Genomic DNA, 25,794 nt, shown 5'->3' on the forward strand with positions numbered 1-25,794 from the left:
CCATAATCCATGGCATTACTAAAAAGATTTATTAAGAAGCAATAGGAAATCATAAATGGTAATTATTTGATAATTTCTTTGAAATTTTAGAAATAACTCTGCACCCACTGATTTTGTGTTCATAGATACAGAAAAGCAGAAAGACCTTAATAGGAACTGATGTACACTGATGGGCACAGACACAAGGGTGTACCTCTAAAAGTAATAGTTATCAAAAAGAAATTTGAAATTTTTATTCTGACTCAAAACTACTACACCTGTTTGATCATTTAGCAGTTCTACCTACCTATTGTCCAGGAGGCAAAGTGACTGACTGATCTAGATACCTTCCTGTTAGCCATTCTGTACAGATCTTCTCATTGAATATTATACTGCTGAGAATTCAATGGTCCCAATATAGTGAACTCTAGCTATAGAGATAGGAGAAATGAATGCACTGCCAATCAATTTAATGTGACTATTTTTCCTTACATTTAAGTAAACTCAATAAATGAAAATCTGTAATAATAAGTCAGATTGCATATAACAAAACCATACTGATTATTACCACCTCTGACTTTTAGCATAAAGAACGTCACTCCGAAAGTAGGAGACCCTGAGACCCGGAAAGCTATTCGCCGTGCCTTTGATGTGTGGCAGAATGTAACTCCACTGACATTCGAAGAAGTTCCCTACAGTGAATTAGAAAATGGCAAACGCGATGTGGATATCACCATCATTTTCGCTTCTGGTTTTCATGGAGACAGTTCTCCCTTTGATGGGGAGGGAGGCTTTCTGGCACATGCTTATTTCCCTGGACCAGGAATTGGAGGAGATACTCATTTTGATTCAGATGAGCCATGGACGTTAGGAAATCCTAATCATGATGGTAAGTGATTTTTTTTTAAATGTAAAACACTGCATTTTTATTTTTAGGATGTTCAAGTAATTTATTTGTAAAATTACTCATTTACAAATTTAAGGTATCAATTCTATGCTTACCATAAAAATTATAAAGCAATATTTACATTTTTATAATGGCTTACAAAAGTAATTTAATTTGCTAATAGTTGCACATGTGTCCTGGTGATTAAAGAAAATAACTTTATGCTATATAAGGACTCTAAAGCAGTTTCATTTTCTATAAAATGTCATTTCTTAAAAAAATTCATACTTAGTTATGTATTAAGTAAACTCTGCTATTTTTCTGTATTTATAGCTGCATTTCCACTTCAGATTTAATGTGATTAATATTTGTAGTGTGGCTTCCACCATATCTTTTCTGTGTTGTTCTCAGTTCTATTTTCACCTTTCTAATCTATAATTTTTCTCTTTCTCTTTTTTTCTAATCTCTATGCCATTTTCTCTTTTTTATAATAATGATTTATAGTGTTTTTTGAAATGTTACAGACTTTTATAATTTAAAAATCAATCAATACAGGAAAGTATAAAGAAAAATTATAACAAATAATTACAAAGACCAAACACAAATGTACCAATTGTCTAATATTTTATAACACTAATTCCAGGGATCACTTATGCATATATAGAGAAAGGAGTGGAAGAAAGAAGGAAGTCAGTTTATTAAGATAATTTTGTAACAATTGAACATTTAAATAACATTAATTTGATTTAATTATACTTAAAAGGGAGCTAATAGAAAAAAAGGAAATCTGATTAGAACTGTGTTCATTGTTTAATTTCATCTAAACATGGCTTCACAATGAATACAAAAGTTTAAGAAGAAGCTCTTTTTAACTCATGTTTCAATTTAATTCAGTTTAAGTTGGCTGTCTGCTATAAAGTTTCCCATCGTTTTCAATCCAGCACTCTGAGTAATGGTCAAAAATTGTAGACTGCAACATGCAAATCCTTTATCTACTAATCAATAGCTGCATGAAACTGAATACATATCTTAAGCTCCCTGCTCCTCTTTTCTTATGGCAAGGACAGCATGTACCTTAAAAGTGCTTTGTGAGGATTAAATAAATCCTTGGAAGACTTAAAGAAAACTAGGGAGCCCTCTACAGTGTTAGAAATTATTATTTATGGGCCGGCGCCATGGCTCATGTGGCTAATCCTCCCCCTGTGGCGCCAGCATCCCATATGGACATTGGGTTCTAGTCCCAGTTGCTCCTCTTCCAGTCCAGCTCTCTGCTGTGGCCCAGGAAGGCAGTGGAGGATGGCCCAAGTGCTTGGGCCCCTGCACCCGCATGGGAGACCAGGAGGAAGCACCTGGCTCCTGGCTTCAGATTGGCGCAGCGCACCAGCCATAGCAGTCATTTGGGGAGTGAACCAATGGAAGGAAGACCTTTCTCTCTGTCTCTCACTCTTGCTGTCTTTAACTCTACCTGTCTAATAAATTTAAAAAAATAAAATAAAATAAATTATTATTTACTCTTCTTCACAAGGATTCTTGTTGGCATTTTTAAAATCATTTTTGGTTATTTATATTGTATAATTTTCTGTCATCCATTTCATTGGTCTCTCAAACTGCTATAACTACATGATCTATTATCTTTGTATTATATCTTTATTTTTATCAAAAACAAATTTCTTTGACCCTTTCCCAATATATCCTTCAGTTTGCTCATATTTATAATTATTCTGAAATGAAAGGGTAATATGGAGATTATAAACTCAATAATTAAATGGTTAAATGGAATAAGAAGCATGTGTTTCTTCCTAGATAACAAAGAATAATTCAAATATATATTTAAAAACTCAGAGAATTATAAGCTCTTAGAGTTATATAATTCCTAAGCAACCATATTCAAAATTCTTATAATCAAGGCTTAAATGTTTTTATTCTTTAGCATTGTATAATATTCCTCTTCTACAAGCATGCAATGCTTTAATGCCAGCTAATCAGCCAATAAAATTCCTAATCCCTGCTTGATAGTATAATCATGTGCATTAGAAAAAAAAATTTAAAGATTTATTTATTTGAAAGGCAGATTTATAGAGAGGCAGAGACAGAGAGAGAGAGATTTAGAGAGAGAGATCTTCCATCTGCTGGTTCATTCCCCAGATGGCCTTAATGGCTGAATATGGGCTAATGGAGCCAGCAGCTTCTTTCAGGTCTCCCACATAAGTGGAGGAGACCAAGTACTTAGGGCATCTTCTACTGCTTCCCCAGGCCATAGCAGAGAGCTGGATTGTAAGTGGAGTAGCCGGGTCTCAAACTGGCACCCATAAGGCTGCTGACACTGTAGGTGGTGGCTTTACTTGCTACGCCACAGCACAGGCCCCAGTGTATTAGAAATTGAGTTTGGTGTATTAGGTGAAACAACCTTGTGCTTTTAGGATACCCAGTGTTCGGTAATGTTATAGATCAAATGAATTCATATTGTAACTGCTCTCATTCAGCATCGTGATGATGATTACATTAGCAGCATTATTCTGATATAGACATGTGTACCATCTGAGATAAAGTAAATGGGTTATTCATAGTTTACTATCCTCTATGCCTTTGAGAAGTAGAAAATACAAATAATAAAATCAGATTGTATATAAAAATTAATAATTGTGCATATTAATAGAATACTAAATCATGATTATATTTTAAGAACTGCTTTGAAGGTAGTCCAGATATGTCTGAGTTTTCCATATGGTAGAATGGGAGGCAAAAGCTTCAAACAGGTTCGTGTTTAAATGCTGGCTAACTGATCGCTAACTCTGATGTCATGTTTTGACTAGGTAGTTTGAATTGCAGGGCTGTGAACGCTGTACATAGATTTAACTTATAGGTGAGCATTTAGGTTCCCTTGAAATTTGTGTTACTTTGAATTTGTGGCCACATCAATTTAAAGTTATTAAATTCGTTTATGAATGAGATGCTTACAAGTCTGCCCATGTTTTGTTTTAAATTATTGATTTTCTAAATAAAGAAGGCTTCACTAATCCCTTAGATGTTAGTTGTTTGTTAGGCATCAACCAATGCTTTCTAAAAATTAAAAAATTTAAAACCGATAGGAAGATTTAATGACACAGGAAGGAGAATGTTTACCCTGATTTAAATGTGATCAGTATATTGAATATTTACATGTATTGCATGTTATTAAAGTTTTGCAAGGAAGGTATATGTGGAAAACTTCTGAAATACAACATGAACTAACACCGTACAATCAAAACAAGGCACTGTTGACTGAGAGCATTTATTAAGACATTTTATTGTTTCTTAACTTGTAAAAATATAGCTTTCTTTGTACATAGGCATGCAACAAATAAAACAATGTCTCTACCAGTCAAATAAGGATCTTTTGCCTCCTGTGTAAGCCTAAAGGAAAGGACTCTGTAGAATAATAGTGTTTCAGAATGAAGGGGATTAGGAAAATGTTAATTGACTGTTGGGGATGTAATTTCATAACTATTTACTGCTTAATTGAAATTCAAACTTTTAACCTGTCACACACGGGCAGTTAGGGTCGTGTCAGACTGAAGTATTGATCATTTATCAAAAGAACAGTCTCTAGCTTTGCTTGTGATACTGCTAGATACAGGGAGAATTTAGGCATTTCTGCATCCTATATCTCTACTATGTGTAAGACTATCTTTTTGTATCACAAACACACATGGCACAATTCTGACATGTTCATTAATAATTTTTTGTTTTGTTTTGTTTTCTTTAATCTAGTCCTGTAATGCCCCCTGGCTCACTTACCTGAATCAGATTCTTTCTTCTCTCCTATTCACAGCTCTTGAGCAGCTAGAAAACAAAGCAGCTTGGTTATTAAGCAAAAATGCAAATGGAAGAGTCTCTTTGATAAGTACTCAGCTCATTCTCCACAGCATATTGCTCAGCTAATGAAGGCAGTTTGAATTCTGTCTACCTCAAAAGAGATAAACAGTGTCTTCTGCTGCCAGAAACCATTAATTCATTGTTATCTACTTTCCTATCAATTTGCTTATAGTCATGATACCTTTTTGAGAACTCGAGTTAAAGACCATTAAGTAAATTACACAATAAATTTGTTAGAATACAAAAGCACATTATCACGCATATACATACCTACATACTAATGTTTAAATCTTCCATTTTTGCAAGAGTTTTTAGTTTCATAGAGTGAAAAGCAAAACATGTGCATAGTGATTCAAAGTAGAAAATATTTATCATGTTAAGGCATTTTTAAAAGCATACATTGCCTAAATTTGAGTTTGAAAATTTAATTCTACCATAATGTTAAGGTTAATGTTGAGCAATATTAGCATATTGTTTCCTCCACCATCATATAGAGTTTAAACTGCACCATCTATGTAAACACAAAACATATCACAAATATTTAGCTGGACAATTCTCTACTGTGGTAATAAAATCTAAAATTAATCACTTCCAAGCAAAAGCAGATTACCTGTTTAAATAATATGTAAATGTAGGACAAGAGTAGGTGTTGTGGTGATGCAGGTTAAGCTTCTATGGGACTCTTACATCCCATATCAGATACACAACTGGGATTCACGCAGTGATGCATTCTGGGAGGCAGCGGATGATGGCTCAAGTACTTTAGTCCCTGCACACCCACATGAAAGACTTGGATGGATTTTCTGGCTCCTCAGTCTGACTTGGCCCAGCTCTGGGACTGAACCAGTAAATAAAAAGTTTCTCTCCCTCTCCCTCTCCCTCTCCCTCTCCCTCTCCCTCTCCCTCTCCCTCACCCTCACCCTCCCCCTCACCCTCCCTCTCTCTCTTCCCCTCTCTCCCTCTCTCCCCCTCTCTCTCCCTCTCTTTCCCTCTCTGTCCCTCTTTCTCTCCCTCTCTGTTTCCCTCTCTCTCTCTCTCTCCCTCCCTCCCTCTTTCTTCCTTTCCTCTCTCTGGCCCTCTCCCTCTCTACCCATCTACCTTTCAAATAAATAAATGACATTAAAAATTACTTATGACAAAAGGAAACCCAGAGACATATCTTGTTTTATCATGTAGTAGTAACTTTAATGCATTGCAATAGCTCTGTTTATGTACAGAAAGATCATTACCTAGGAAAAGAAGGTAACCAGTAGGATGGTCAACCTGTGGCAGCAGGCTTTCTAAAAACAAGAAAAATAGTGACAAAAAGTCATTGGAAACACCAAAACCCATAACTCTAATGCGCCCTTAAATGAGAAATGATTAAATTCTGCATCTAGCCCATTCATTCCTGTGTCCACCTAATTCAAGTTAAATACGTCATGCTGTGATGGTAGTAGATGGATATGACTCCAGCTTCTCATAAGAGACACTACCATTGTGCACCGGTGCAGAGAACCTCTGCCCAGAAAGAAACCTGGAACGGAGGCAGCCTTCTGACATCACCTAGCATTTGCTGCTCATTTTGCAGCTGCTGCTACTAGTTCTGTAATATTTCTCAGAAGCCTAAGGAATTTGTGCTTTGAACTATATGGGAAAAAGGGGTAGATGTCAACTGGAAATCTATGATGATGGCTGTCTGTTAGCAGGGCAGTTTGTGGGAGCATTGTTTAGACCCATCTGTTCTATGATTGTTGAAGATAAGAGAAGGGTGTAATATGACTGAGTAGTCAAGGACCTTAAAATATCCCTAAGCAGGAATTCTTATGGAGATTTTAAATATGTGAACTACACATAGTTCTTAATTTATCACATTTTACCAAAACATAAGTGCCTTATCTCTCTGAGTAATTTGTATTCTCCCAACTGTGCAGGTTTCCTATTTGTTTTAAGAACCACTTTCCTGGGGCAGATGTTGAGGCATATCGGGTCAAACTGCTTCTTGGGATGCCTACATCCTATATCAGAGTGTGAATTCAATTCCTGACTCCTCCACTGATGATTCACCTTCCTGCTCATGTGCCTGGGGAGGCAATGGAAAATGTTTGAGCCTCTGCCAACCATGCAACCGTGTGGGTGTCTCTTGTATCCTGGCTTCGGCCTGGCCCAACCGTAGCTATTGCAGGTTTCTGAGGAGTGAACCAGCAAATAGAAAATCAGTTTCTCTCTCTCTGCCTTTCAAATAAATAAACAATTAAAAAAAAATTTCCTTTCTTTTCTGGAATGAAGTTCATTTTACTCAGTTTTTTTTTATTTCACTAGTCTGGTGACTTAAATTTGATACTCTTAATTTTTTTCCAAAATCTTTCAACTGTGTAGCTTCATGTGATTACTATGCAATATCTACTTGGTTATTTATTTTAGATCTTTGTGTGCAATCAAAGCATAGAAGTTATGTTGGTGTAGTCACATTGGCAAAAATAATTCATAATGTCAATATCAATGAAATACATAAATGGATCATGAACATTAGATAATATCATATGGAGTTTTTAGTATATGAAACAAGACAAAGCCAGAAATTCCCTTAGCTTCATACAGTGGAATGTTCATCATACTCCTGTGGTGGGCCAGAGGGGTTTTGTCCACATACTCTTTCAAAGTCCTACACTAATGGCGTTCAGCCATGATTTCCAAAATTGACTTGCATGTCAATGTCTAGCCATCCACCCGGTAGGAAAACCAAGATAGATTGGCTCTTAGAAGAGTTTCCTTTGCCAAACCAACAAGGATACACATAACATTTCTGCCCAAAATCCACTAACTAGAATGTAATCCTATAGCTCCACCTAATTACAAGGAAGACTGGAAAAAGGCAATGGGTTCAATGAGATAGTCAATGTCTGCTGCCCCAGTATGTTGGGAGGAAAAACAGTCAGATGAGATTTTAGGTATGCTTTTAATCTGTGGGTGAGTTACATGATCATAATTTATCTTCATATGGATTTTCCTTATTAACCATTACTTACTTTCTGTTACATCTCTTGCCATCATCAATGTAGAAAATGTTCTTCTAATTCATCTTTGTCCTTAAATCTAGAGAATCATCAACAAGACAAATGAAATAGAAATCACAAATTTAGTCAATTTTAATAATGTACACTGTTGTACCTGAGGGAGTATGAACAAAGGAGCTCCACACATTGATAAAATTTGATGGTCCTTCATTTGCCGGCGGTGGAGAGTGGGCTCATGCCCTAAAGAACTCTCGACCCTGAAGCCTAAAGCAACAGGGTTTATAAAGGCAAAAAACACAAAATCGGGAGGGGAATTCATGGTTGCTAGGAACAGGGGGGAATACATGGTTACCGGGGTCAAGCTGACCTAAAACCTATGCGAAACTAGTATTAATTATAATCTTGACAATACCAGTTACAATCTTATAATCCTGACATTAATCCAGGTATTGGTTTTAATTATATGTAGGACATAGACAAATTATATTTTTATCATTAACCCAGGTGCAACCTTTTTACTTTTAAGCTTGAACAATTATGCTAGGGGGTTTCTATGCTCTGCAAGTGTGATGTAGTGGACTGCTATTGTTCTACTGTTTTAGATCATAGTTTCAGACCAGAGTCTCACGGGGGGTGGGGGTGGGGGTGCTTTCCCAGAATGGAGTCTCAAGTGCTCCAAAATGGAGTCCCTACTGTCAAGGTGCTACTTCACACAAATGGGGACAGCTCCATGGCACAGTAGGTTAATCCTCCACCTGTGGTGCCGGCATCCCATATGGGTGCTGGTTCTAGTCCTGGCTGCCTTTCTTCCAATCCAGCTCTCTGCTATGGCCAGGGAAAACAATAAAAGATGGCCCAAGTGCTTGGGCCCCTGCACCCACATGGGAGACCAGGAAGAAGCACCTGGCTCCTTGCTTCGGATCAGCACAGCTCCGGCCGTTGCAGCCATTTGGGGAATGAATCAACGGAAGGAAGACCTTTCTCTCTGTCTCACCCTGTTTCTGTCTGTAACTCTACCTCTCAAATAAATAAAATGTTAAAAAAAATTAAAAAATTAAAGTAAAATAGAAAATAAAAATGTAGACAATTTCCATTTTTTAAATCTATTGGTTTGCATTAATAATTCATCAGTTATATTGCTTAAATTATTCAACCCAAAGCAGATTCTATTTTAGTTTTTGTGGGGGTTTTGTTGCAGAATTACAACCACACCATTTTTATAAATTCCTTATAGTTTATACCAAACAAAATTATTCACTAATTGTTCTCAGTTTTCACTTGACCTGTTCTTCAGCTACAATCAAATATTGCTGCAAATTCTTCTTCTGGAATCCATCAATTACATGTTAGGGAAACAACAGAGCAGAAGTTTTATAATCTACAGTGGGAATTATACTTTTTCTATTGATTTTATTTAGAAAACAAGACTATAGGCCTAGAGGAAGATTCTACCTCTGTTAGTAAAAGCTGGTCTTAATGCATGTATCTTGAGCAATGAAAACTGACTTAAGTCTGTAAAATATCATCAGCCTGATATCTAAGTTTTAATGGAAAAGATTACCAACCAGCATGCCAGAAAAAAAAGTAGAGAAATCGAGAGTTCATTCAAAAACGCTCATTACAGATTATCATCAGTCTCATTCAAATATGAATAAAGAAGAAAAACAATTTTAAAAAGCCCAAATTTAATCATACATTTAGTATGTTCCAGACACCATGCTAAATTTGTTTTATGAATTTAACTCATTTATTTCTCATACGCAGTCTATCAACTATAGTGACGTTACTTCCATTTTGCAAGGAAATTGAGGCACAGAATATTCATTGGTATTCAAACCCTCAGGTAGTCATAACAAAATGATACCATGGAAAGGATATTAAAGAATCAGGGAAGACAAGGAAAGAAAATATCTTGAATACTAAGAGGAAAGCGTGTCTCAGAAAATATTTCATAAAGCAAAGTGGAAAGACAGTATTGGAAACAACTCAGAACAACCAATAAAAACTTTCTGTAGAAAGGAAAAGAAAACCTGTTATTATTATAAAAACCGAATCTGTCATGTGGAAGGTAATCTTCATAAGTCATTTCTAGAAAAGCACGAAGAGATAAAATGATGTGAAAGCCATGGATGAAGGACAGATATAGATGACCTGGTAAATAGATCAAGCTTAGAACTTATAGATTCTCTCATAGAATAGAAAAGTGGAGAAATAAAATGACAGAAATAAGCAAGCACAGAATCAGAAAAGTATTCTGATTGAAAATGAGACAGAAGTATATTTCAAAAGATGCCATTTAATTCATTTCAACATTAATAAAATTAAATCCATAAATACATACACTCTGTCTCTAAGTGAAGAATAACATCATACAATCAGTACTTCCCAAAGTACTAAAATCAGAGTATTCATTGTGTTTTTAATTCTATGCCAATTGCTAAGAGACATTGGAAGGAAATGTACAAGGGAACTTTAAAAATGTGGATAATACCCACCATCTTATTTCACAAGAAAGGATAAGGAAGATACCTCTTTGATTTGCCCATAAGCACTATCTTTGATTTATCTGGATACCAGGTTGACAGCCATAGGTTGCTTTCCCCATTGTTGTATTACATTTCTTTCCAAACACACATGTTTTATTGATAAGTTGGGATAAGCCAGTATTAAGATTTCATCCAAATGATAATTTACTTTTAGTAAGTTTTCAAAATGCTATGTCTTTTCCTCTTCTGTATTTTTAAATCTTCCCTATTGTAGTATATAATACATTTCTTAATATCTTAATAAAGTCTGACTTACTAGACATACTTATATATTCTCTTTTTAAAATTTTTGATGTGAAATAATTGGTTTCTGAGTTCTTGCAGACAGCAAGTCTTTCTAATCAAAATGTTATGAAATATATTTAGTAAGGTTATTAAAACCTTTGAATAATACAGGAAGAATATTACAAAGAACTTAGTTACATATCCAGTATTTCACACCAAAAAAGTTAATTCAACAAAATTCTCTTTATAGTGATAGTAGAAACCAGATTAATGTTATCTTCCCAGTTTCTATAATTAAATAAATCGCAATTTTAATTTCAGACACATTTGGCTGCTATGGAACCTCTTAAATGTATCCATGAATTCTTTTATACTTGGCTTGTCTCTTCAAAACATGGAGTCTAATTTCTCTCCCAATGAATATGGGCCATTCTTAGTGACTCATTTATTTTTAATTTTTAAAATGTCTATTTAGTTATTTGGAATGTAGAGAGAACCTCTATCCACTAGTTCACCAAATACCTGAAAGAGCCAAGATTAATTCTGGAACTCAGTCCAGGTCTCCCAGGTTGGAGGGGGGGGGGGGTACTAAAGGACCTGAGTCATAGCCTACTGCTTCCCAGGATGTGCATTAACAGGAAGTTGTATTGAAGGAAAAGGAGTGAGGACTGGAACAAGCACCCCGATACAGAATGCGAGCATCATAAGCAACCACTTACATATGCCAAAATTTTGCCCCATGACTCACGTTTAATGAACAGACTATAGTGGAAATGTATATGATATCTGAGAGTAGCTCATAAACAGCATATCACTTCCATCTGGAACTAGATTGGTGTTTTTCTCCCCCCACCCCTTCCTGTCCTCTCCCTCTTTCTGATTGCCTCTGTCTCATTCCTTCTCAATTCCTGCTCAATATTTGCTTTAGTGTTCAGTAACCAAGTTTTAGAGAAATGAAATCCATATTAATAGACCCAAGGGGAAATGGATCTCTACCAATAGCCGGCACCAACTTTCTAGGTACATGTATGAGATGCTTTGGAAATGAAATATCCCATCTCTGTTAAAGCTCTAGAAGAATACAAACACAGCCTTTATCAAATTGTAGCCATTGGAGAAACTTCACAAGTGTCTTCCAAATTCCTTGAGACATTATAAATCATTGTTGTCTGGACACACTATGTATTTGAAGATAAGTGATACAGTGTTAGATAATTAAGACAGCTCTATAACCAGCCAAAGGGCATTTAAGAAATTACCCAGGAAATTTAGGTTAGAAAATGGTTTGCAGTATTTTGAAACTAAAAGCATACAGGAAATATATGCAAATTACTAGTTAAAATTTGATAGTCTTAAATTTTTTTGTTCATTAATGGTCATATAAAAGGGTATGTTTTTGTTTACTTTAATTTCTCTGTTTATATAAGAAAATAAAAAGATAATAGACAAATGGACATATTCTCTACTTTTCTAATATTTACTGAGAGAAAAGCCAATAAGTATGTATACATAGAGGAGAAAAGTGGCCTAAATATATCAGTGTGCATATCTGCTTTTACTAAAGGTTTTTACTAGAGTTTCAAATAATAAATTAATGAATAGTAATGTGCAAGGGAGTTTAAATGGACATAAAATATGTAGAATATTTGGAAATAGCTGACAAGGGGCTATGAAATAATTAGATAATCTGAGAATAAGTACTATGACCTAATATCTCATTGAAAGTACTTGAGTTTTTGAAAATCTTAAACCCATTCAAGAAGAAAAATGCTGAGATAAATTGTAAAAGCTCTGAGGAGGACGCAGAGAGATGATTGAGCATAAAATTTGAAGTTGTGCTTTCTGTGAGAATATGTAGGACTTTATTTGCAGGAAAAAAAAAAGAATCCAAATGAGGCATACAGAATGTCGGAATCTGAATAATCAGCTATAAGTTAAGATTTTATTATTTGGTAGCAAAATAACCTAGAGATCCAAAAAACAGTATTTTTAGGGTCCAAGTTATTAGAAACTTTTTAATATACCTTTATTACTAACTGGAAAATTCAAAACAGTGGTTAAATGTATTTTTATACTAAAATGTCTTTGCAGTGATGCAGAACTTAAAGCAAACCAGTATTCCCATTGACAAAAATAAAAGATAGATAAAGTAACATGAATATGTTACTTCATGTGTGTATGTTTATGAGTTCAAAAACAAAAGAGAGCTTCCAAGAGATCCAGCACTTGAGATAAGGAAGATCCTGGTGATAAAAGGAACCAAGAAGGAACCATTACTCTGCAGAGTAGGTGATCTCAGCATGTTTGCCAGATCACATGAGCATTTGCTGCTATGATGTTGAGAACCCAGAAGAACATTTCAGAAACTTTTGAAAATGAGCAGACAACAGATTGGAGTTTGAGGCTATCAAAGGAGCCAGGATTAAGAGGCCAAAATTCCTGAGAGCTGGAAAGCACCAACACATAAACTTTAACACTCTTCATTATCTCTCCTGGTATTTACAACATTCATAAACCGAAAAAGGATGATAGACTAAGAGCCAATCAAAATGCCACTGAAACACTTAGCAGGATTTTCATTTGACACTTGGTGATGAGGATGAGTATAAGATCTGCCAAGGGTTGTAGACTTTGGGGAAAATTGCATGTCCCCAGTTGGAATATCTGGAGGGTTACACTCCAGGAGTAAAGTCTTAATAAATGTCTAACACAGACATCTCAGACACTGATAAAATGCAGTTTATCTGCTGCTGTTTTAGGTACTTATCTGCTGACAGGATTAATGTTCTCTGAACAAAAATATCATCATCTGCAATTGCCCAATATTTTATCCACAGTGCCTGGCCCAATTCAGCAAAAAATGCCAGTTCCCAAAAAACTGTACCTAGAGGAAAGCATCAACACACACACACACATGGTCTACAAATTGAAATTATCATTTACATTTTTAACTGATGAATATATCTAAGTATTAGATTAGAAAATGGATAATTTCAACAGTTAAAATGGAATCTATTGAAAAGGATCCAAGGACAATACTAGAAATGAAAACAATAAAATAACTGAATAGATATATTTGATAGAGTAATAGGCACAATAAAAGATACTTGAGTTGGAAGATCCATTGGTAGAAAAATACCTAGGCTAAAGCACAACTATGGAGAGGGTGGGAGGTATATGGTGTGGAAAAGAGGTAAGAATGAGAAAGGAGAAAGACCAGGAAGAGGGTCCCTGTATATGGATATCTAATAACCATCTAATTCTTGGTCTGTTTTTTTTTAATTTTTGATGACGAACTAAACTTTATACTTAGAGTGTGTGAAATCTTGTGCAATAATCATACAGTTTTTGTTCTTCAGTTTGTGAAGGTGATGCATCACCTTTATGGATTTGCAAGTGTTGAACCATCCCTGCAAACCAAGGATAAATCCCACATGGTCCAGGTGAAGGATCTTTCTGATGTGTTGTTGGATTCAATTGGCTAGTATTCTGTTGTGGATTTTTGCTTCTATTTTCATCAGAGTAATTGGTCTATAGTTATCTTTCTCTGCTTTTCATTATCTGGTTTAGTAATTAATGTGATGCTGGCCTCATGGAAGGAGTTAAGGAGGATTCCCTCCCTTTCAATTGTTTTGAATAGCTTGAAATAAATTGGAATTAGTTCTTTAAATGTCTGATAGAATTCAGCAGTCAAACTGTCTGGTCCTGGGCTTTTCTTTGTTAGGAGGGTCTTTATTACTGATTCAGTCTCCATCTTGGTTATTGGTAAGTTTAGGTTTCTGTGTCCTCATGGCTCAATTTTAGTAGGTTATATGTGTCCAAGAATATACATTTCTTCTAGGTTTCCTGATTTGTTTTCATATAGCTCTTTGTAGTAATTCCTGATGATTCTTTTTATTTCTAGGGTATCTTTTGTTGCATTTCCTTTTCATCTCTGATTTTATTGATTTGGTCTACCTCTTTTTTATTGTAAGTTGGGCCAGTGGTATATCAATTTTGTTTACTTTTTCAAAAAACCAGTTCTTCATTTCACTGATCATTTGTATTGGTTTTTTGGTTTCAATTTTGTTTGTTCTCTAATTTTAATTATTTCTTTTGTCCTACTAACTTTGAGTTTGGTTTATTATTCTTTTTCTAGGTCATTGAGATGCATTGATAGCTCATTTATTTGGTGCCTTTCCAGTTTCCTATGTAGACATCAACTGCTGAGATTCCCTCTTAACACTGCTTTTGCTATATCCTATGAATTTTGATGTGTTGTGTTTGTCATTTTCAGAAAATTTTTGATTTTGCCTGTGATCCACTATTCATTCAGGAACATGTTGTTCAGTCTCCATGTGTTTCTTGAGTTGTTGATTTTCAGCTTATCCCATTGTGCTCAGAGAAGATGCATGGTATGATTTCAATTTTTTTTTAACTTTTATTTAATGGATATATATTTCCAAAGTACAGCTTATGGATTACAATGGCTTCCCCCCCCATTACTTCCCTCCCACCTGCAGCCCTCCCCTTTACTGCTCCCTCTCCCCTTCCATTCACATCAACAATTTTTTTTTTAATTTGCTGAGACTTGCTTTATGGCCTACCATATGGTCTATCCTAGACAAAGTTCCAAGAATTTGTGAAAAGAATGTTAATTCTTCAACTGTTGGATGACAAATTCTGTAGATATCAGTTAGTCCCATTTGGCCCACAGTGTAGATTAGTTCTGTTGTTTCTTTGTTAATTTTCTGTCTGGTTGGTCTGTCCATTGCTGAAATTGGGGTGTTGAAGTCCCCCATTACTATTGCATTGGAGTCTATAACTCTCTTTAGCTCCCTTAACATTCCTTTTAAATAGTCAGGTGCCCTGTAATTGGGTGCATATATGATAATTATAGTCACATCTTCCTGTTGAATTGATGACTTGATCATTACATAGCTCCCTTTGTTGTCTCTTTTAACAGTTTTTCTGTTAAAGTCTATTTTGTCTGATATTAGGATGTCTACACCTTCTCTTTTTTGCGTAATGTTAACATAGAATATATTTTTCCATCTTTTATCTTTCAGTCTGTTGGTATCTTTGTTGCTAAGTTATGTTTCTTGTGTGCAGCAAATAGATGGATGTTTTTGTAATCCATTTGGCCATTCTGTATCTATTAACTGGAAAATTGAGGCCATTTACATTCAAGGTGACTATTGATAAGTAACGACTTGGCCCCATCATAAATATCCTTATTGCTTACTTTGGATTCCATTTGTACTTTTACTGGGAGTATCTTTGCCTTTACCTTCTTTCAAAGTGGTGACCATTTTTTTTTTTGTTTCTGTATGTAGAACAGTCTTAACCATATTTTATAAGGCTGGATGAGTGGTGACAAATTCTTTCAATTTCTGTTTGTTACAGAAGGTCTTTATTTCACCTTCATGCCTAAATGAGAGCTTTGCAGGGTACAGTATTGTGCATTGAGAGTTTTTTTTTTTTTCTTAAGGCTTGGACTATTCCCTCCATTCTCTCCTAGCCTGTGTAGTTTCTGATGAGAAGTCAGCTGTGAGAGGAGGTGAGGGTATGACTATGCAAAGAGAGATCTACCCTGCCTAACTTGGGTGTCATCCTGGATACTCACCCCACACTGGAGCACTGACTAGAGTTCCCTGGCTACATCCAGCACATGCCTCCAGGTATTCACTGAAAGAGCCAGTCGTCCACTAAGCCACAGAGCCATAGTCCAAAGAAAAAGACAATCATGGCAAAAAACAGGTATCTCCACAAGTGCCTAAAAATAAACACAGAAATTCAAGAAACAGGAATAAGGAAGACAACAGGACACCCCCAAAGGAACACAACCAGTGCCCAGGTGTTGGCCTGTAGTGGCTGCCATAGGAACCCTGCCATCCACACTGCCATAGGAACCACAGAGGGGATCTGTGCAGTCCTCCGTGTGATCACGGTTCCCATAGCGATGACCCGCCTGAGGCAGTCAGGAAGCTCTGAGTGTCAGGAGCCGCTCTCCATTTGGTCCACAGTGTAGATTAGCTCTGTTATTTCTTTGTTGATGATTTTCTGTCTGGTTCATGCAGACACAGAGACTGTGCCTTCTCCTGCAGTCACAGTGTCCTCACAATCTCAGCACACAAGGCTCTCCCAGTCAACGGGTGCTGAGGAGCCACTATGCTCTATTAGTTTTCCCCACCCAGAGAGAGGCAGAGATGCTCCCAAAGCCAGCTTCCTGTGGGTGCTCCACCTAAGCAGTTTGAGCCCAAAGCCTGTGGTGTGTTGGGAGGCTGGGAGCACCTCACAGTCCTATACGGTTGCCCAGAACCCATCAATCCTCCCAGCCAAACTCAGGCATCTCCTCTGGACTGGTTGCTGGGAACATGGACAAGAGCTAGTGCGGATGTTATGTATGTCAAAGATGGCACCTGTTCTGTCTCAGATATTTGCCAGGTGCTGTTATCAGGGGTTCAAGGAGAGAGAAATGTGCCCCTGTTTTCCTCTGTGTTGGCAGTTACCCTGTCACCTAAAGGCCTCAGGCCAGACTCGCATTAGGCACTCCCCACAGCTACGGGTTGCAGTAATCTGATCTCACCTCATTCTCCAAGCTGGCACTCAGGCTTTCAGCTGCTGGAGTCTTGTGTTGTGTCTGTGCGTGTGCTGTGTGTCCACACCCTCCACATAGATCCACAGCATCTCTCTTCCTTCCATGGAACTTCACTGTGGTTTTCTCCCTCAGTTGTCCCTGAGATTGCACTCTCTCTGCTTATGTTTGTTTTAAACTATCTTCCTGCAGACTAGAGCAGTAAGCTCCCTCCTTATTCCACCATCTTGAGAGTTCTTGGTTTAGATGTTTTGACTCAAGTGTTTTTTTTTTTCCTTTGTTTTATCACTCCTTTTTTTTTTTTATTTGACAGGTAGAGTCATAGACAGTGAGAGAGAGAGAGAGAGAGAGAGAGAGAGAGAGAGAGAGAGAGAAAGGTCTTCTTTCCGTTGGTTCATTCCCGAAATGGCCGCTATGGCCAGCGCTGTGCTGATCTGAAACCAGGAGCCAGGTGCTTCTCCTGGTCTCCCAAGCAGGTGCAGGGCCCAAGCACTTGGGCCATTCTCCACTGCCCTCCCGGGCCCTTTATCACTCCATTTTATTTACAACAAAAAAGTGTGCTTCCTGTTTTGCATCTTGTTGATGAATTGCCAACCACTATCTTTCCTTGTCTTTATGTAGTTGGCTTTAAGACTGTATCATGAGGTAAAGATCAACAGGATACAAAACAACAACTGAATATAATTAATATGTAACAATGATACGATAGTTATCCTAATGGGAATGATCATAGAGAAAAACAGTATTTTTATATTGACTTATATAAAACATTGTCATATTGTTAGTTCAAAACTTCTAAGCATTGCAGGAGAAAATCTGGAAGCAGTTCTACAAATACCTAAAGATGAATCTGAAAATATGAGAAACATGAACAAGGAAGATGACATGACTCCCCTAAAGGAGCACAACACTTGAATATTGCAATGTGAAGTTGAAGAGATTGATGACATACCTGAAAATGAACTCAAAGGGATGATCATAAGATTCCTCAAAAACAATGAGAAGCAATTCATGAGTTAAACCCATACATAATATGGATGAAAAATTTTGCTGTGAGATATTAGAAATGAAGAATTTGGGGCCCGCACTATGACATCATAGGTTAAGCCTCTGCTTGCAGTGCCAGCATCCCATAGGGGCGCTAATTCCTGTCCTGGCTGCTCCTCTTCTGATCCAGCTCAACGCTATGGCCTGGGAAAGCAGTAGAGGGTGGCCCAAATGCTTGAGCCCCTGCACCCACATGGGAGACCTGAAGGAAGCTCCTGACTCCTGGTTTCAGATTGGCCCAGCTGTTGCAGCCATTTGGGGGAGTGAACCAGTGGAAGGTAGATATTTCTCTCTGTCTCTCCCTGTCTCTGATTCTAACTCTATATCTCAAATAAAGAAATAAAATGTGTGCTCACTTCGGTAGAACATAGGCTAAAAAAGAAATAAAATATTTTTAAAAAATGAAGAATTCAATATGTCAAATAAAAATAGTGTAAAGACTTAAAAACAGATGTGGTGAGACAGAAGACAGAATATCTGACCTAGAAGATAAATCTTTGGAAATATCTCACACAGACCAAAAAAAAATTAGAAAAACTCAAAACAGTGTTCCAGATTTATGAAATACTATTAAACGACCAACATATACATCATAGGAATTCCTGAAGGTGTGGAACGAGAGAATGGATTGAAGGGCTATTCAGTGAAATAATAGCAGAAAGCCTCCACAATTTAGTGAAAGGGACATCCAAGTACAGGAAACACTTAGAAGTCTAACAGATATGACCGAAAAGATCTTTACCATGAAGCATTATAGTTAAGCTTCAACAGTAAATTATGAAGATGCAAACAGTACAGAAGAGTTATATCGGATTACCTTCAGAGAATCTCCAATTGCTTAGGCAGTCTCCCAGCATATAAGACAAAGGTGAAGAGTCCACTACGTTTCAGCATAATTCTTGGGAGAACAATTCTGAGCATACTTATTCCAGAATTTTATAACTCAGATCTACTCTAAAATTTTTCTGTATTTAGAGTGATACTGAAACGTGGCAGATTTTAAGTAGTAGGCTAAGCCTACACCTGTTGCACCAGCATCCCATATGGACACCAATTCATGTCCTGGCTCCTCTTCTAAACCAGCTCTCTGCTTAAAGCCAGGGAAAGCAGAATATGGCCCAAGTGCTTGGACCCCTGCACCCATGTGGGAGAGCCAATAGAAGCTCCTGTCTCTTGGCTTCAGATAGACTCACCTCCAACCATTCTAGCTATTTTGGGGATTAAACCAGAAAATGGAAGACCTTTTTGTCTCTCCTTCTCTCTATCTGTAATGTTCCTATCAAATAAATGAAATCTTAGAAAAGTGTCATATTTTAAGACTATAATTTTCTCCTAGAACCAAATTTATTAAATTAACTGCAGGATGATTAAATATCATTTGTTGTTCTTCTATGCATAAATATCACAAATTCCCCCAGTGTGTGGAGCAAAATTCATCACAGTTAAAATCATTTATCCGTATTATTGTAGATGATTCTATAAAAGGTCAAAGTATGGCAGGGGAGAAAAATTGCTGAACTAAACAATAGACCTAGGTGTTATTCTAGATCTGCCAGTTACTAACAGTAATCCTTTTTATTTATGTAAAATTCTTGGGTAATGTGGATGAAATCTGTTCTTTGCATTCTTATTACAGTGAGTGCAAATAGGTAGTATAATATCTGAAACCTGGATATTGCTACACAATGGTAGCATTCGCTATTGTTGATGCTGGAGAGGCCAGCCACTAACTTAGATGCCAATGATGTACTCTTGGGCACTGTGTCCTTATGTAATCCTTCCTCCTCAGTGTACTGGATATAGTGACTCACACCTAATGAACAGAATATGAAAGAGCTGATGGTAACTCAGTTCCAAGATTAGGTTATAAATGATAGCTGTTTCTATTTGAAGTAGTCTTTCTTTCTCATCAGTGACCATGGAAGAAGCCAAATGACATATCAGGGGAAAGCAGCAGAGACCTAGGAAAAGAGCCCGTGTAGTGAGGACCACCTGTCTATCCAACAGACAGCAGGATCTTCAACTTAGAGTGCTTTGGAGCAGGGCAGCCCCTAGGAAACATTATGACCCCTCTAGCTAACAGCGTGGCTACAAGCCCATGAGAAATATTCTTCCCGAACATCCCAGTTAAGTGCATCACAGATTCCTGACTCACAGAAAGTGTGAGACAATAACTAACTTTTGTTTTAAGCTGCTTGTTTGTTATGTAGCAATGGCTAACTTAAAATGTAATCAATGTAAGTTATTTTAAGACAAAAATGAAAAATTGCATTAAAGTTTTTAACATTTTTCAAACATCAAATGTTACACACAAAATGTCTAGTTTTGTACATTTTTACAAGGGGATGTGTGAGATATTTAGTGGCATATAAAACAAATCTCTGAATCTCCACAGCTAAAAAAGCTTTTGGTAAATACCACTTTGCTGTTAAGATGACTAATAAAACAGAGCACAAGACCAGAGGGAGTTTTTGTGAATAGTTAAGGGAGTTTCAGAGGGGAATTCTGTCTCCAAGAAGACAGATTCCTTGCAGTAATAAGGAATATTCCTTGCAGTAATAAGTGATATAATTTAAGAAATGGACTCATTCACATACAGTTAAATTGCACTTTTTAATGCTAAAAGTTCAAAGAAATCATTCCTAACTAATTAGATCCTTAATTAAAATGTAAGTAAGAATAAATGTGATATCAAGATCAGATATTTGATCACATTAAAATATATACTAAAACTTTGAGGCAAATGTTTTATAACATTTATTTATGAGGTATCAGCATGAAGAAATTGAGCTTATGTGTGTGTGACAGGCCTAAAGAGAAGACATCTATATGCATCTGCATCTCAAAGTCATCCTAACAATGTTTCAGGGGAAGCCCAGATTTCGCATCCTGCCTGCCCTGCCCCCTTCTACCTGATAACCTGCCAGGTGGAGGCCCTCACCCCTCCTGCTTCCTGCCTGATAAATTTTCCACAATCTCCCAGGTGCAGCCTAGTATCTGCATCTCAATCACCCTGCTCCCTTCCTTTGTTTCAGACCTTCAAGAAAAGTTTTAACTCAACAATATCAGAGTCTAAGAACAGAGGATATAACAGAGACAGGGGTTAAGGGTGATCCCTAAAATTTTAAGATTAAAATTGGTCAAAAACAAAAAGGGGGGAATGAAGGACTTCTGAAAATTTACCTGCTAAAAAACTAGGAAGTGAACAACCCTGACAATGGTCACGCCATTTTAACTACCCCAGCACTATCTTAGGGAACTCTAGTAAAACATTTCCTGGAAATTGGGCCGAAACCACAAGTCAAGGGCAGGCAGCTGCGGTTTGAGATAACGGCGCCAGATAAAGGCATGGGAAGCACCCAACCGCCCCTTATAGACGGCAAAAGTATGCAAGATATTTTCTGCATGCCCCCACCCCATTGTCTTATTGAAACCCTGTAACCATGCTTTTTTTTTCTGCTTCTGTATCCCCCGCCCTGCTTGCTTAAGAAACTGCCCGCACTACCCCCTTCCCTAGCCCCTTACCCAGTAACCATTAGCATCCAATAGAATTGTAACATGACTAAATATGCTAATGTTGTGGTTTTAAGCTTTAAATACCCTGTAAAGCTGATGTTCGGGGCCGCTCTCTCTGCACTACACTAGAGGGTGCTGCTGAGACGGCCCATTTGCAAATGAAATAAACTTTCCTCTTGCCTTTGCCAAAAAAAAAAAAAACGTGAAATGATAAAGTTAAAAAATAAATTTACTTTAATACAAGAAGTTTTAGAAATCTGCACCTAATTTGTTCATTATATACCCTGAACTTTTTGAAGACTTCTGTAATGCATAGATTTCAAAACATTTTGCACCAAATAAGCTTATCTTTTAATTCCATTTTTCCACAGACTTGTTGAAGTACTTTCATATGTTTGTTAGGGAGACTGTTAAGAATGAAGTTTTATGTTGGTGAATAGTGACAGATGGGATGGGGACAAGAATTTGACCCAGAATATGGAAGATAGTTTACAATAGTTGATTCAAAATGTAGTAAGAGGCTGGCGCTGTGCCTCAACAGGCTAATCCTCTGCCTTGCGGCACTGGCACACCGGGTTCTAGTCCCGGTCGGGGCGCCAGATTCTGTCCCGGTTGCCCCTCTTCCAGGCCAGCTCTCTGCTGTGGCCAGGGAGTACAGAGGAGGATGGCCCAAGTCCTTGGGCCCTGCACCCCATGGGAGACCAGGAGAAGCACCTGGCTCCTGGCTTCGGATCAGCGCGGTGCGCTGGCCTCAGTGCGCCGGCCGCGGCAGCCATTGGAGGGTGAACCAATGGAAGGAAGAACTTTCTCTCTGTTCCTCTCTCTCACTGTCCACTCTGCCTGTCAAAAAAAAAAATGTAGTAAGAAACTCTGTTAGAATGTTGAGCAAAGGGTTATTGTGAGGGTGGTGATGTTTTATTAATGCCCTATCACTATAGTATCGTATCAGGAGTGTTTTCTAGTGGAATATAGAAATTTCCTTGAGGACTTTGTAATTCCTATAGATCGTATATGTCACTGATTGGTTAGTTAGTAGAAAATAAAATATTCATCTATTCTATTAAAACTCATGGAAACTAAGAGTTCATGAGGAAACATTAAAACAAATGATAATTCTTTGGATATCAGCATTCGCATTCTCTCTCTCTCTCTCTCTCGTTTGGTCATAAGGGACTTGATATGATGAAGTTTACTCAAGGCAAGTGTGTGTAGTATAAATTGTGTGTGTAGTAATAAATTGCTGGAGATAGGGAAGAGATTTTGGATTCAGACGAACCTAGATACAAGTCCCTCTACCAGTTTCCAGGTTTCACATTATTCACCTCTGGCCCTTGTTTCCTCTGCTGTCACTGGGGGTAGTTATAATCACCTTAGGAATTTTTGTGAGGATTAAGTTTCTGGGCCATGGTGGATACTGCATGTTTCTTAATCGCCATTCCCCTTTAGTAAATGAGAAAACCATTCTCAATTAGTTAGGTCATTTGCAATTGAAATATAATTAAAAGTGAACATAATATCAAATATGAGATTTACATGTCTTGCCTTTTTTTTTAAGTCAGTGCTTCTGATACATTCTCAAATCTCGTTTGCTGGAAAAAATGTCCAAGACTACAGTGAGGCTATTATTTGAATTTATTTTTGTAAAATCTATGAACGTTATGAGACATAGGTGCTTTATTCATTGCTTTCCTTACAAAACACACACACACAAATTCAAATTAGAGACTTTTAGGTTATGGTTTCCTTCCAAGTCATGAATCCTAGAAAGAAAGCTGTCTTCAGAACATTTCAAATTCTTAACTATGCTGCCAAGAGAATCTTCTGCCAGCTCCTAAGCTAAAACCCTGGCCTTGCAAATATTTATTTTCTAAATGAAAATGAGACAAGATATTTTGCTGTACCTTGGTTAAAATAACTTAATTATGAGTAGTAAATATAGAAAATGTTGTCTAAGTCACGGACCGATATGAAACATGTCTAATATTTTGAAAAGAAATGCTCTTTCATTTTCACTTCTGCTTTTATCCCACCATTTTAATTTTAATGCCTCAAAGGCAAACCCAATGAAGCAAATAAGGAAGACACTTCGGTGACATCACATCCTTTTGAATATCCAGAAATATTTTTTTTTCAAAATTTGCTGTGTGAACAGAAGGCCAAGCATGAATTTTCTGATTATATTTATATGTGCTATATAAATATATATTTTAAAGTCCACTGCTTTACTAAAACTAGCTCACCTAAACTTCACTCATATTGAATGTACAAATTTATCAAATGTGTGATCCTGCATGTTAATTCCTTTACCATCACATGTAGCATAGTATATTGATACAAAAAATGTGTTTTGCTCTCAGAATACAAGCTTGGACTCAAATATTGCTATGACATGAGGATTATGGAACAGCAAACACATCTCCCTTACTTTATTGGCATTGGTAGCTTTAATCAATTTGGGAAATCTTCTTTTTTTTATTTTTTTTAACTTTTATTTAATGAATATAAATTTCCAGTGTACAGCTTATGGATTACAATGGTTTCCCCCTCCCATAACTTGGGAAATCTTCTTTAAAAGAAATAGCTCGCTTGTGAGAAGTTCTTGAGTTTTTGATTTTAAGCTCTGGGCAATCGTTCTTTAGGTCAGCCAGAAAATTGATGCAGTGTTTCACTGGCAAGTATACAAGTTCACATTATATATGATAAGAAGCTCTGTTATATAGCTCAGGTTATAATTTTTGTAGTTTAAACATGTATTTCAGTCTAGCTTTACTATTCAATATCTTAAAGAGAAATTACAAGTTGAGGAGAGTAAGGAAGGATTGTTGCTTTAGAGAAAAACTGAAAATTAAGATTCTGTAAAAAATTAATATTAAAATATTTTAGAGTAAAAACAGCCTCTTCTGAAAAAGAGCTTCAATTCAGAGAAAAGGAAAAGAATCAGTGAATGGTGGTGAAGCCACACGACGTCTTCACTGCCCTTGCTGTTCCTTATGTTTTGTTTTCTAAAAACAAATTAGTTTCTAAGTTGTTAGTAAAGCTCTGTGCAAATACTTGTGTGTAGAGAGGTTTTGTTTGATTTTGCATGTTTTGTGAAAACAGGAAATTATCCATCCCTAGACCATTAGTTCTATAACCTGACAACAATGAATTGTGAGATGGCAGTGAATGGAAAAAAGCAAAATTTGGCAAGCCACTAAAATTCCATCATCCAACATGTAAATCTAATAATTGTTTATTCAGTTGCAGCTCAGAAAACAAGCAGTTATACTGGAATATGGGTCACCTGCTGCTACCCATGTAAACATATCTGGATTTGGAGAAATACATTGAATGCATTTGCTCTGAAGGCCATGCCACAAACTCTAGTGGCTCAATGCACAACTCCGTCTATTTAGGTCTTTCTGTAACATTCCTCCACTCTACAGCCTCTTAATTTTCCCTTGCTAAAACCCTTGTGTTGGAGTGCATACACCCATTCTCTGATGACTCTATTCCAGTCCTCAAGCACTAGTGATTTTACCCCAACTGTTTTTCATTTTGTGTTTCTTTGGCAAATGGAAATAGATTAGAAAGCCACCTGCGAATATCCAGGTGTCCCAGTGAGCCCCATCACCATCCCAGCTCCTTCAGATCCTTCCTTGCACAGCCAAGAACGCTTTCCCAGTACTTTTCCTGGCATGGAAATCCATCAGTGTGTGTGGTGGGGGGAGGGGTGGATGCATGGGGAGAGGAGTCAGTGTGATTGGGCCATCTGTGTTTGCCAATTGATGATAATCAAAATGAGGCTCCTACCTTCTTATAAAAAGTGGGAGATGGGGGCATTGTCTTTCTTAATTGTTACATTTTAAAGAGATAGATCCCAGGTCCTTGAGAGACATGCTCAGCTTGCAAAACTGCCAAGAGGCTGAGGAAATATGTACATCTAATGAAGAAGAGAAAAAAAGTTTAATTACAAGTCTCCTAAAGTAAATACTCTGGACAAGTGACCCCAGATTCTGTAGACAGGAAGAAGCCTGTCTAAAGACAAATCAAGCTAAAGGGACAGTTAAGGCTACCTTTTATAAGTTAAGATACAAATTACCAAATATGTCTCAAGTTAGCGCTCTGCACTTTGTCCTTTATTATGAAGGAAAGTTCCTTTGCAGTGTAACATTTTAAAGTGTGGTG

General features: G+C 37.0%; 1 protein-coding gene across 1 annotated transcript in view; it reads left to right on the forward strand.

The window, feature by feature from the left end:
- Positions 1 to 25,794, forward strand: part of MMP16 (matrix metallopeptidase 16) — a 299,337-nt gene that overhangs the window by 160,259 nt on the left and 113,284 nt on the right. Inside the window, exon 4 of the mRNA XM_062188289.1 lies at positions 564 to 868. Coding sequence (XP_062044273.1) covers positions 564 to 868 — 305 coding nt within the window. The remainder of the gene's footprint in view (positions 1 to 563; positions 869 to 25,794) is intronic.

The sequence above is a fragment of the Lepus europaeus genome, chromosome 4 (assembly GCF_033115175.1).
Source record: "Lepus europaeus isolate LE1 chromosome 4, mLepTim1.pri, whole genome shotgun sequence".
Lineage (NCBI taxonomy): Eukaryota > Metazoa > Chordata > Mammalia > Lagomorpha > Leporidae > Lepus > Lepus europaeus.